Below are 14,241 nucleotides of genomic sequence, written 5' to 3'. Positions count from 1 at the left end.
ACTGAATTGAAACTTATTTATTGATCATTGTCTTTGCACGGATGTATTGTTTCAGCAAACAAATTTTTATTTGAGTCTAATAACATCGTTGATCTTCATATTTATAGCCTAATACAAAACATTACATGGGTTTTGGTAATACTTTCTTGCTAAACACGCATTAAATTATCATCTTGTAAATCAGAAAATTGCTAAATTTTAATATGAGTTCAATATCAAAGTCAATCTTCATATTTATAACCTAATACAAAACATTGCATGGGTTTTGGAAATACTTTCTTCTAACGAAAAAAATGAATTAATTTATTATCTTATAATTCAAAAAAATAGTTTTTTATAAAATTCGTTAGTTTTTTCTTAGATGAATGTAAGCATTAAAGAAGTTGTCAGATTGTAGATTTAATTATTTGAAAATCTTTTCCTGTAACTCTTGCTAGTAGCGAGAAGGTATATTTCAATTAAGTCCCTTCGCATGAGCTCTTGTATAACTGTTTTCAGTTTTATAATTAACTGTCTTTTTTATTTTTTAATAAAAGTCAATTTACTTAAGTCATTTTTTAAGATCTCTATGCAAGACACAAGCTGATTTTTTATATCTAAGAAAGCATTTTTTTACACGTTTCATTGTTTTCCACTGTTTTTAATCAAAAATTTTCAATTAACTGCTTATTAAAATTTCATCCTTATTTAAGTTAAGAGAATAGTGTAAGTTTGTTTTTTTACAATTAATTTTTCATCTTTCTCCTTGTAAAACAGATAAAAGACGAAAAGACGATACGCAAAATAATGTAGTAAAAAAATAATGTATTTTGATATACAAAAGAAGTAGTAATTAGATATTTATTGTTAGTTCTGCAAAAAATTATGTCAAATTAAACTTAATAAATTACAGTAAACAATATAAATTCATGACTTTTTCAACAATTAAATAAACGAAAAATATTCCCCGACTAAGAAAAAAACAATGCTCACTTTTTATCAGTAGAAGATATCTCAGAAATTATTTTCGATTTGATTGTTTTTTGATTGTGTTTTTTTTAAAGATTTCTTAGGATGTTAAATCTAGTTTTAAAAGTTTAAATAATACTAATTGCATTTTTAATTTTTTTTGTTGCGGTAATTTGATTATTGATGTTCTTATTATTTTTTTTTCAAATCCGCAGTAATTTTCAGGACATTATTGTATTTGAAATAATTAAGGAAAATTATAAGAAATGCAATACAAATTACACTTACAGTCAGTAGTTTTTCTTTCAAAATATAAATAAAAACATTCCCTTGAAGAAAAACATGCATTTTACAGCTTTTCTAGAACATTTTTAACGCATTTCATGCTTTTTAGTTTTTTTTGTGGAGAAACTCATATTTTTTATGTTTCCTCTTCTATTGATCAAAATTTTCAATTTGCTGATAAGAGCTTATCATGAGTTTTGAATAATTCCTTCCCTTAAATAGAATAACTTTTATTTGTTTTCACACAAAGATTTTACTCACTTTGTGGTAAGTAATACATTAGCGTCCTCAAAAAGAAAATATACAGGCCAGAGAGTTAAATGTGTCCAAAAGAAGCAATAAATTTAGAAGAGTGGTGAGATTTGTGGGAATTTATGCACTAATAAAATTACTAAGTTGTAGAATACAGAAGAATTTCGTAGATTTTATGGGTTGAAAAAAGAGAAACTGTCCGAAAAACGGAAGAGCGAATGCTTAAATTCCGTTGATGGAAAATACATCAAAAGTGATATTTTACAATAAAAAAGCAATAAACGTCAGGAAGTTCTGCGTATAAATATAAATTTTCCACTTTCAGAAATCTCCGGTTAGGAAGTGATGTTTGTTTTAAATTCCAGTGATGCAAAAAACCATAAGTTAATATTTCGTATTTTTATTTAAAGGCATTATTTATATTAATACATATTTTGAATAGTTTTATTTCTCTAGATTGTAGTTAAACTCGAATTTTTTCGTTAACTTTCAGATTTGAAACGCTTAACCAAGATAAATTCCGACAGGGAAGAGTTTTTCAGGTTTCCACAAACAGCTCATGCAGAAGTAATACACTGAGAAAATAAAAGTATGGTAATTTTTACCGAATTTATCCGAAATACTTTGGTAATATTTTTCTGAAAAATTAGCATTAAAATATGGTTTAATTACGATGCTGTTTGTAAATAAACGTAGTAAAATTTGATAATTTTATCATGATACCTTACAATATCGCATAACATTTGACTAAATTTATTTCTCAGTTATGCATTTCTTCTAAGTATGTGGTAATAAAAATTATAATTTTGAAAACCAGAATTTCCGGTTAACCGTTGCTACACGAACAGAAATGAATGATTTAAATACCGTATATTTTGGTTTTATTGGCAAAGTGAAGATTCTTCATAACCACAAGTAATATCTTATAAGCTTCGTAATTTTATCATAATTGTTTTCTTCGAGCATTACATTTTTTGCATTACTTTAGAAATTTTTGATGAATACTAGAGATATACATGGATAATAACCATATTATCCTGGTTTTTTAGAATTTAATTAATGAATGCAAAGTAAAGTAGGGAAATAACGATAGGATATTCCGAACCAAAAGGGGTTTAGTTGTTTTTTGTGGTCTGTGCGTATTTTAGATTTAAAGAGCATTTTATATCAGCAATAAAGAATACTACATTAAGAATTGCACTCAATATTACGTACCTTAAGAAAGATTTCTGTTATAATAATAGTTTTGGTCTAAAAATAAAGCATTATTAAATTTTTTTTAAAAAATAATCGCAAAATTTTTATTGTATGCTTACTTTTTGATCTTTTGTGGATTTTTTTTCTTCATGAAAATTGCTGTTACGCAATCTTTCAATCATTACGGTTTTACGTGATTCTTGAGGCAATACAATTTCTTAAATATTTGACGAAACTTTTACCGTTTCATCACAAATCACGTGATTTCGCTAAGAAATTATTCTCAAAATTAACGGAATACTGCTCAAAGACTACTGAATTTTCAAAAGTGAGAGTTTTGTTTCCGAGAGTGTAAATGATACTTGTACAACTAATAGATACATAACTTAAAGATACACTCTACTTTCTTTATGATTAACCCTACTATCCTTACTGACGCTATTTAATGTACAGATTTCAAGTTTAAATTGCATTTTTCATGTACATTCGGTGTTTTAAAATGCCTTAACTTTAGATATTCAAATCAGAAGCTAGTTTCTCTCAAGGGAGCAGTAGAGATTCTTTCTATAAGAGCAACGGTGTGAATAATTTATTCGTTGTAGAAAAGGGCAACACAATCTTTTAGTAAGTGGAGATCTTTTAAGAGGAAAGAAAATATCTTACCTAATGCTTCTGAAAACTTCGCCGCCCGCGGAGATACGGAGGAAGGTATTTTGTGTTGTAGCTTTGTGGAAATAGGCGCTCTTCTCGTTTACAAAAAAGGTATCTGGGACCCAAATTCGATCAGCGACCTCGGCGCCTACCGTCAAGCTCTCGAATCCCGTCCTTGGGGTAAACGAAAGCCGGTCATCAGTCCAAGCTTGACGAAAATAGAAATCAAGTGTAAAATCCTGAAATAAAAGTACCAAAAAATTGAAATCTTTACACATTTTTATTAATAAGAGACTTTTTAATACAAACAAATAACGAATATTTAATTTAATATGTTTTTATTTGGTTCCTTATAATGTTCTTATTTTCATAATTAGCAGTAATTCTACCTTCATAACAAAATTTATTTTGTTTCAATATATTAATATTTGGTTGTAATTTGGGGTTATGGAAACTGGTCCCAAGCTTGACGAAATAGAAATGAAGTGTAAAATCCTGAAATAAAAGTACCAAAAAAATGAAATCTTTACACATTTTTATTAATAAGAAACTTTTTAATACAAACGAATAATGAATATTTTTATTTAATATATTTTAAGATATTAAATATTTTTATTTGGTTCTTTATAATGTTTTTATTTTCATAAGTAGCAGTAATTCTAATTTAATAACAAAATTTATTTTGTTTCAATATATTAATATTTGGTTGTAACTTGGGGTAACGAAAATTTGTCATCAGTCCAAGCTTGACGAAAATAGAAATCAAGTATAAAATCCTGAAATAAAAGTACCAAAAAAATGAAATCTTTACGCATTTTTATTAATAAGAGGCTTTTTAACACAAACGAATAATGAATATTTTAATTTAATATATTTTAAGATATTAAATGTTTTTATTTGGTTCTTTATAAAGTATTTATTTTCATAATTAGCAGTAATTCTACCTTCATAACAAAATTCATTTTGTTTCAATATATTAATATTTAGTTGTAATTTGGGGTTACGGAAACTGGTCATCAGTCCAAGCTTCATGAAAATAGAAATCAAGTGTAAAATATTTAGATAAAATGATCAAAAATGAAATCTTAGCACATTTTTATTAGCAAAAAAAAGTTTCTAATACATATGGATAATGAATATTTCAATTTTAATTTTCAAAAATTGTAATTTCTATAAATATTATTTATTTAAGTTAATAATTATTTTTATTTTGCTCTTATAAAATAATGTTTCTATTTTCATAAAGAGTAATAATTCTACTTTCAAATCAAAATTCATTTTATTTCAATAATTTAAAATTTGGTCATAACTTGGCGTAAATGAAGCAATCCAAGCTTGACGAAAATAGAAATCAAGTGTAAAAACCTGAAATAAAAGTACCGAAAAAGAAAAATTTTCACTTTTTCATAAATAGAAAACTTTCTTATACACATGGATAATGAGTACTTTAATTTTATTTTCTGTAAATTTTAATATTTCTTAAGCTAATAAATATTTTATTTTGTTCTTATAAAATAATGCTTTTATTTTTATGAATAACAATAATTCTACATTCATGACAGAATTTTTTTTTATTTTAATAAATTATTACTTGGCTGTAACTTAGGGTAAACGAAAGCAGGTCAACAGTCCAAGATAAACAGAAATGGATATAATAAGTCCTATATAGTAATTTTTCCAACTTTATAACGTATTTAATTTTATTTTAACGAAAGAAAAATTTTATTTCTAGAAATTTGTTTAAACTTAAATTCAAAATTTTAATCATTAAAATTTTGTGAAGCTAACAGTTTTGCTTTTATAAATGTAAGTTACATTATGTTAATATAATTATAATGATAATATATATTTTTCTTGTTTAATTTGACGCTATTAAATTGTGTGGTTTTGTTACTTTTTTGCAACTATTTTTTGGAGCTTATGAAAAAAATTATCATTATCAATACAATAATGATTTTATTTTCGTGAACATAAATATTTCTTTTCCACAAATCTGAAAATTTAGACAATCTGAAAGCGAGATCTGACAATCTGATAGCTTGAAATATATTCTATCATCTTTATAATTATTATTCGTTTTACTTGAAGAAAAAATATTTTTGAATAAGAACAGGTTGCTGGCCAAAAAAGACCTCGAATGGGAAGGTTTTATATTTTCGATAACGATGGTGACAATGTTATCACTATTGCGTGCAGGCAGCCATTTCATATCATGTGATCAGATGGATTTTATAAATCAGGAGCTGAGTAGTTTTTCAGGCACAATGAAGAGAATCAACCTGTTCTCCCTGTGTCAGTTCAGCGATATAATCACAGTGCCATCGCAGCGCTAAAATTATTGTCTTAAATGCTAATAGAGTCACGGTGGTTTAAAGGAGTTAAATATAAACAGTGGTAGATAGATAATGGGTTAGAATACTTTTGCTTTTCGCCTAACAATCCACGTAACGCAAATGAGAGTTAATTTTCATCAAGAAAGTTCTCGACGAAGGAGATATCCAGGAGATATTTTGTTTTCTGTGTTGGGTTCAAAATTACTAGGCTACAAAGTTGAAAAATGATAAGTAAATCCAAATATGGGTCGGCTGCTCAATGCCAATCATAAAAAAATAAGAGACTTATATTATGTATGCAAATATTAACAGTAAGAAGCACGGTATTACAAAATTGAGTGCTTAAATATGAATGCGTTTAAATCTTAACAAAGAATCTTAAATCTTTGCAAAACAATCTGAAACAAGTCATTTCTTCTGGTAAGTATGGGGCAGAACAAACAAAAAAATAGACCGTAGCAGTTGGATCTCTGTCAACGAATCAATTAAAAGAAATGTTGCTCACTATTAAAGTTAATGAAATTATAAATGTTGATAAAAATTTGCTGAATAATTCATAACATTAATTGCATTGAACTTATTAAAGTTTTTCCTCATTTCTTGTTTTTTGTTCAGTAAATTTCTTAAAATCTAAATGATTTAAACAGGAGAAATTTTAGATCGATTATAAAATTTTAATAATTTTTAATTGACTTATTTTAAATGTTTTTTTTGGACAAAGATCTGTCTGTAGTTGCCGTCTTTCTCATTTGCGATCCCTTATTCTAGGGTGAAAAGGACTTACTTAAATATCCTCCTTTTCATTCTAATTTGTCAGTTAATATTAATATCAACAGTTTAAAATTCCAATGTTGCATATCTTAGTTATAGCATTATAAGAATAAATATATACCATGATATATAATGCATTCAAAATGTTTTTAATTTGAAAAGAATTTCAAATAAATTAATTACTTTAATTTTTCGTTTAATTTTATTCAATTAAAATAATTTCAATGATTTAAATAAATATCAATAAAAATTATAGATATACATATAAATAAAAATATACATATTATTTTTTAAATAGCAATAAAGTATTTAAAATGTTTTTATAAATAAATATTATTATATAAATCTATTATTATTGATAAATATTATTATATAATATAATACTTAATACTTAAAAAATTACTTTAAACTCTCGTTTAATTTTGCTCAGTTAAAATAATTTTTCTCTACAATATTTAATTCAGATCGATAAAAATTGCTATTAGCGATTTAAAGTTGTTTCTTTTCACATTCTGAATAAATAATAAATGCTAAATATATTAAATTATTAATTTTTTAGTGAACGTTCAATGTCGTTAACCCGAATTTGTATGAAAAAAAAAACTACATTAAATTCAGTTGCATCGCTTCATCAATAAAAATTTTATTTAATTGGGAGAATGCATTAGTATGAAAAACTTTTCAATTGCTAATGCAATTTTCAATTATCGTCCTTTCAATTTAATTATTAAAATGAAGAAGTAGAGCGTTTTAAAGGAAAGGTGGGAACAATAAAATAAATTACCTCTCTTTCATGTCTAGATGTTTTATGAATATGAAATAGGTGTGGCTCATGAGTCAAGGCGCCGACATTTCAATTTAGAAATGTAAGAACAAAGTAATTTAAATGGCTGTTTTTGCTACTATTTTTAATAGCTTTTCACTTTCAATAAATTTTAATAAGAAATATTTTAGCTTAAATCCAGTGTATTTATGGGACCTAGCACATAATATCGACAAATTTTTCAGAAACTCAATTTCTCAAATTGCATAACATATTTTATTTTAGTTTTTTTCAAAAGCTATAAATTAAATGTTAATTCATGTTAAATTAAACAAAGAATCGAAATGTAAGAGTAAAAAGTTTAATGTTTAGATTTTTTGTTGTTGCTTTTTTTCCTCTCAAAGTACATTTTTTTAAAACTCTCTTAATAATTTAAGGTAAAATTTGGTAAAGTTTCAGCATATTTGAAAGAAGTGGAATAAAACATTAGTGAGCCTCATTTTTTTGGAAAACTGTTCCTTGGTAACATTTACATGTATGTACTTTATGAAATGCAGGTTTTACCACTACCACTACACTGCAAAAAGTGATGGTTCAAATTAAGTGTGGGTGTATCATCAGTAAAATAATTTTTTACCGCAAAATCTCCATTTTTACCGTAAAAAAATTTTACTATGTACCCGCAGAAAAATAAACATGGTGAATTTTACCATATTCTGGCAGTTCTGATCATATTTTTTTCGAAGTGTAAGAATATATTAAAAATTGCAATATATTGCGCAATTATAATAAATAGTATTATAAATTTGTCGTAACAGTAAACATGACTAAATGAGTGCTTTCATCCAATTTTGATATATTTTAAATAGTAATATACGGCAAATATACCTTACAGCAACCGTGCTAATATGAAAACGAGATTTCGATTGCAGTTATATTTGACCACTTTGTGGACACATCGAACTCATTACTGGCAGCTGACATTCAACGTTTGAACTAGTTCTATAATTAAGATTTGTGGTTGGAAGGACTATCACCTTCTAAAGTAATGACAAATGGTACAATAAAGCTCATCAGGTATTTAGTTTGAATTCCTAAACTATTTCCTATTGTGAGTTGCCCATTTCTCCCATTTAAATTTTGATCACATTGTTAGAAATTTCTGGGAAAAAATGGTGAAATAATTATTGATTTAATTGATATTTCATCATATTTTTTTATAATTTTATAAGAGTCGTTGAACAGCCGACTCAATTTTTGGGTATAGGACTACTAATGCTCAACTCCGTAGTCTTGTAATTTCGAACCCAATCCGGAAGACAAGGGAACTCCTATATCAAGTATTGGCGGAAATTTTCCTTCGTGGAGGACTTTTTGATGGAACTAAACCGCATTTGCGTTGCATGAAGATAAAGACCATGAGAACCTACCAAGGTTAGCCTGACTGCAAAGGGACTCTAGCCCATGATCCTCTACCACTGAGGATATTTCACGTCAGCACTGTAGTCTGTGCAAGCCGGATGCGGATAAGCAATTCGCATCGACCAGTCATCGATGGGATTCGAACCCGGTTTAGCACATTGGAAGGTGAACGCTCTATCCCCTGAGCCATCAAGGCTCTATTTTATCATATTGAAAAAAAAAACAGTGAAATATCTGTAAATAGGATGGTATTCAAACTGTTAACTTTGAGAAACCGTTTATAAACTGATTTCACCTAATACGATTACACAAATTGAATTTTAACGCACCAACTGAGCCCCTTAAGAAATTCGTTTAGTTCCTTACACCTGTGTACGTAATATAGCTGAAAGGGTTAATCTGTCAGTTTCATGATTGACAGGATTGGGGTTCGAGTTCCAACGTTGACATCGCAATATTTCCTTCATTCGCTTCAACACATGACGAGTTTCCAGTGTCTTGCACTACCCAATTTGTATCCTGCACTCCCCATTGCCTGTTACTTAACGATTAACCAAGTTAATATGACCAGTTGAATTTCTTTTTTACGGTTTTGAAACCATGCTTGTTTAAATAGTTAAAATACCGCATAGTTTTGTATTCCTGTTTAATACTATACTAGTTGTAAATGGTTTCAAAATCGTAAAGGTAAAAAAATGTTCATTTCCGTAAACTTTACGGTTAATTGGATAGACAGACTGCTGCCGGTTGCTTTGCCATAATTTTGGATCCTAACCATGCAGAAAAAAAATCACTGACAATTGCATTAAAATATATTAATAGTAAAATGCAGTTATTTTGTTTTTTGTATTTATTTGGTAATAATATTTGCGCAGTAAGTACAGACAGTTTTTCCACAAGGGTAGCAAATAGTAGGACTTAGAAAACTGGTTGCCCGATTCATATCACCTACTTCTTAAATTGTACCTACTTCAAAAATGTTGAGAATGTATGATTAAGTGATTAAGTAAACCATATGTAACCCAATCTGGCAATAACTATGCAGTAACTGTAAACTGTAATGTCTACGGTAGTATACAACTTGTGGAGTAAGTAATCTAGATTTATGTTAATATAGGATTTTGGTAGTTTTTTTTCACCAACTATGACTATTTGATTAGTTTTCATACAAATTATATCCGATTTTAAATACGCCTACAATTTGCGACGAGAGGGTGGAGGGGTTTATGCATTGTGTTGAGAAACATGTGCCCCGGGTTCATATCCCAGCAATGACCGTGTTGCTCTTCTCTTATATTTTTACCCGTCAATTTTGACGGTAAATATTGCTTTTGTGGTAAAATATTCGCTCTCTAGTTTGTACATTTCACCAAGAATTTTCAAAACTGTGAATTGCATTTTGCACGTGTTCTCGTTAGCCTGAACTGCAATTCGGAATATGATTTTTGATTTAAAATTTTATTTTTGTCCCGCAAAGACCAAAACACGAGAATAACACTGTTTTATTCCAAGTAGACCAGAACTGGAATATATTTAAAGCAAAACAAAATCATACATCTGTTAATTATGTAACTTGGGAAAATTTATTTTTTCCCTTTAATTTGGAACATTAGACAAAGTGCCACGAATTCGATTTAGTAAAAATAATTCGCACCGTTTATTTTTAATTAAATCATGAAAGTAAACCATTCAAATAATATAGAGGTAAACAAACTCAAAACGACGTAAAGACTGATTATTATCTTATCTCATAAATTTATAAAAGATTTCTGAATTTCTTGAGTATAATAGCAGTTATTTTTCATACCCAATATCATAAACTGTTTTGTTTACTCAGCACTTTTCTGCAAGGAATTATGTTTGTGTTTTTAAAAAGTGGGTCAATTTTATTTTTATTACAATTGAGTTGAAAGGTTTATATACTTGTAACAAATCATTTAAACGCTTTGCTTTAAATGTAGACACAGGAGCTCTTTATAAAATATTATGTTGTCCCATATGAGCGGGAAAAGTTATTTATAGCAGTACATCGATGTCTAGAATTATACGGTTCACTGCGAACAAAGACAATCATTCATGCATCACAGAAAGCAGCTGAAAGAGAAAGGATTTGTTCACTTTAAAAATCTTGAAAGTTGTATCAGTATCAGGATAAAATAATGTATGGAAAATGGAGCATATACGTATTTTAGCCCCTTTCTTTTGGTGCAGAAACGTATATTTTATTCTCCGTAGAATATATATTGATTTAACTACAACTAAGTTTAAGCTGGACGAATTTACATCTGCTCACTATAAATAGAATTTTTGGAGAAATAATCCTCCGCTCATCTCATGCAAAAGCTATTCAGAACTTCTATTATGTATATGTAATATGCGCTCAGTTGTTTTTGCGTAAATAATGTATTTATGAATTTTACGGAAGATAAGATTGTATGGAAAATAAGTTTTTTTTTATATCTATAATATGGATGGCTTAGTTTCGATATTTTAAAACTAAAAAAAGTTTTTGAGTGGCACGCACATCAAGGTTTATAGCTAAATCAGAGTACTAGTGGTTTTAATATTTGCTTCAAATGTCATTTTATTTAAATAATTTCGTAACCATAATAATAATACTTTTCATATACTGAATTACATTTGAAGATAAAAATAATTTTGCAACGTAATTTTATTTAAATAATTTTGTCACCATAATAATAATACTTTTCATATACTGAATTACATTAAGGTAAAAATAATTTTGCAACGTTTTATGTCAATTGAGGCGTTTATCGCATCGTTCTACGGAATAAAAGTTGACCTGAAACTTCATTTAAAGAATAAGTTTTTTTAAATGTTTTTTGCTGTTTTTATCCTATTTTCACAGAAAATTTTTAAAATTTGTCAATATTAGTTTTTACTATTGTTTTAATATTTGCTTCAAATGTAATTTTATTTAAATAATTTTGTAACCATAATAATAATACTTTTCATATACGGAATTACAGTTGAATGTAAAACTAATTTTGCAACGTATTTTTATTTAAATAATTTTGTGACCATAATAATAATACTTTTCATATACTGAATTTCATTCGGAGGTAAAATTAATTTTGCAACTTTTTATGTCAACTGATGCGTTTACCGCATCGTTCTACAGAATAAAAGTTAACCAAAAGCTTCATTTTGAGACTAAGTTTTTTTTAAATGTTTTTTGTTGCTTTTATCCTATTTTCACAGAGAAAGTAGAAAAGTGGAAGATTTGTTAACTTTAAAAATTGTATCAGTATCAGGATAAAATAATGTGTGGAAAATGGAGCATATACGGATTTAACTCTATTTCTTTGGGTGCAGAAATATATTTTTTATTCTCCGTAGAATATATACTGATTTAATTTCAACTAAGTTTAATCTGGGTAAATTTACATCTGTTTACTAAAAATAGAATTTTTGGAGAAATAAGACACCTCTCATCTCATGCAAACGTTATTCAGAAATTCTATTATGTATGGGTAAAATGTGCTCTGTCATTTTTGCGTAAATAATGTATTTATGAAGTTAACAGACAATAAGGTTATATGGAAAATACGTGTTTTTATATAAAAAATATGGACGACCTTGGACGAAATTTTTTTTCAATAGCACACCCAGTTTATATTTAAATCGGAGTACTAGGGGATTTAATATTTCTTTCAAATGTCATTTTATTAAAATGATATTTAAACGATAATAATTGTACTTTTAAGACGCTGAATTACATGTGAAGGTAAAATTAATTTTCCAATTTTTATGTAGATGTAGACGAGTTAATAGTGAAGTCAAAAAATTTTTTTTTCTGAAAAAAAAATTGACTTTTGCCTTTATCTAGAAAACAAATTTTTGAAAATTTTATTGTTGATTTTATCCTGTTTTCGCGGAAAGCTGCTGAAAAATGAAAGATTTGTTTGCCGTAAAATCTTGAAAGTTATATGAGTATCAGATTGAAATAATGAATGAAAAATGGAGCATACTTTTTTTTTTTTACTCTTTTTCTTTTGATTTGCAAAAATTCATAATAAAATATGGTTTTATAATAAGTCCTAAAATTTAGTAAACGAGGCAAAATTTGGTATTTTATCAATATACCTTAAAGCATTGAATAAAACCATTTATTTGGTTAAATTTATTTTTCAGCTTTGCATTTTTTACTAAATGTGTGGTAATAAGAGCTATAATTTAAAATACTGAATTCACGGTAAACCATTAGAATATGGATGGAAAAATTATAAAAGTAAATGCTTAAAATACTGTATATTTTGGGTCTTATTACAAGAGCTATGGTTTTATACCGCAAATGACTTTGCCATACATTATAGTAATTTAAACAGAACTTTTTCGCAGCGCAGAACTTCAATTATTAATACGTAATATGTGATGTCAGTTTATGTAGTTTATATAGTTAAGGTGTCTAAAAACAAGTTTTTTTACGTCTATGCGACGCACTACTTAGTTTCCAAATTTTAAACGAAAGAAATTTAACATCATGCACCATCTAGTTGTCATGTGAACCAGAGTAAAAAGTTTATTAATATTTCTTTTTCATGTCATTTTATCGAAATATTTTTTATTATTTATTTTAACAATAATATTTTCAATAAAAGATTTCTTTTTCAGGTTCACGCCTGCCTCTGGAGCTGAAGATTATATTTTTTTCATGTAGGTTGATATATGTATTATGGAATATTAAAATTGTACTGTGTAAAACCTGTTTTCTGCCAGCCAGCGACGATAACGGTTTTATGTAGTCTTATGTATATTGATAAGTATATGGTGGAATCAAAACTTTTAAAATACTGAATAAAATTTGACCTCTGAGCGCATCCGGATTTAAAATACTTGCATTTTTTATGTTGTATGCGAATGCATGTAATTTCACGTAAGTATTTTGGTATCAAAATTGCACTATTGTGTAAAATTTATCAACTATCTCTTGATGTTAAATTTTTCTACGTGTTTTTAAATAGATTTCTATGTTAAGTGTAGAATAAAGATTGCACCACTGGATTAAAAAAAAATATTTTCTCTTTTCTTCGTTAATGGGAGAGCATGTGCACAGAAAAACTTTCTTTTCGCTATTCTTATTTTTTTATTAAATTATAGAATGTATTATATTTATCACGATTTTGCATTTTATCATCTGTAATTTACTAAATAGCCTGTAGTTTTGGAAAAAGATTGTATATGTGAAAAGATGACGATCTTTTAGCAGAAACAATTAGCATTTTAATCTGCAAATTGGAGCAAAAGTTAAATTAAACAAAAATGGTAGTTCGTTGGCATGTATGATTGTTCATAGATATGCTATTTCAGTTTTTAACTGAGAAATGGCCAACATCTTAAATTTGCTTTGAAAATCAGTGCAGGATCCTTTTCTTTGAAAAATAGAGTCATAAGCAAAATTTTTTAAAATTTTTTTTTGATAGTGTTAAAATATAAAAGAAAACCATTAGCTAAAAAAATATAAACTACCAATAGTATGCAAATTATGTAAAATTACCTTAGAAATTAAAATAAAATTTAGTCCTGCGATGCAAATTAGTGTACGGCATAATAATGACATTTATCGGGGAAATATATATATATATATATATATATATA

At 27.3% G+C, this 14,241-nt stretch overlaps 1 protein-coding gene across 7 annotated transcripts in view; it reads right to left on the bottom strand.

The window, feature by feature from the left end:
* LOC107442615 (gamma-aminobutyric acid receptor subunit beta-like) overlaps positions 1-14,241 on the bottom strand; it is a 299,717-nt gene that overhangs the window by 168,877 nt on the left and 116,599 nt on the right. For all 7 annotated transcript variants that reach the window (XM_016056222.3, XM_071188359.1, XM_016056221.3 and 4 more), the window contains one exon: positions 3,346-3,572. In XM_016056222.3, coding sequence (XP_015911708.1) covers positions 3,346-3,572 — 227 coding nt within the window. The remainder of the gene's footprint in view (positions 1-3,345; positions 3,573-14,241) is intronic.

Source organism: Parasteatoda tepidariorum, chromosome X2 (assembly GCF_043381705.1).
Source record: "Parasteatoda tepidariorum isolate YZ-2023 chromosome X2, CAS_Ptep_4.0, whole genome shotgun sequence".
NCBI classification, from domain to species: Eukaryota; Metazoa; Arthropoda; class Arachnida; order Araneae; family Theridiidae; genus Parasteatoda; species Parasteatoda tepidariorum.
The sequence above is the reverse complement of the archived record's forward strand: the minus strand, read 5'-3'. Positions and strand labels throughout refer to the sequence as shown.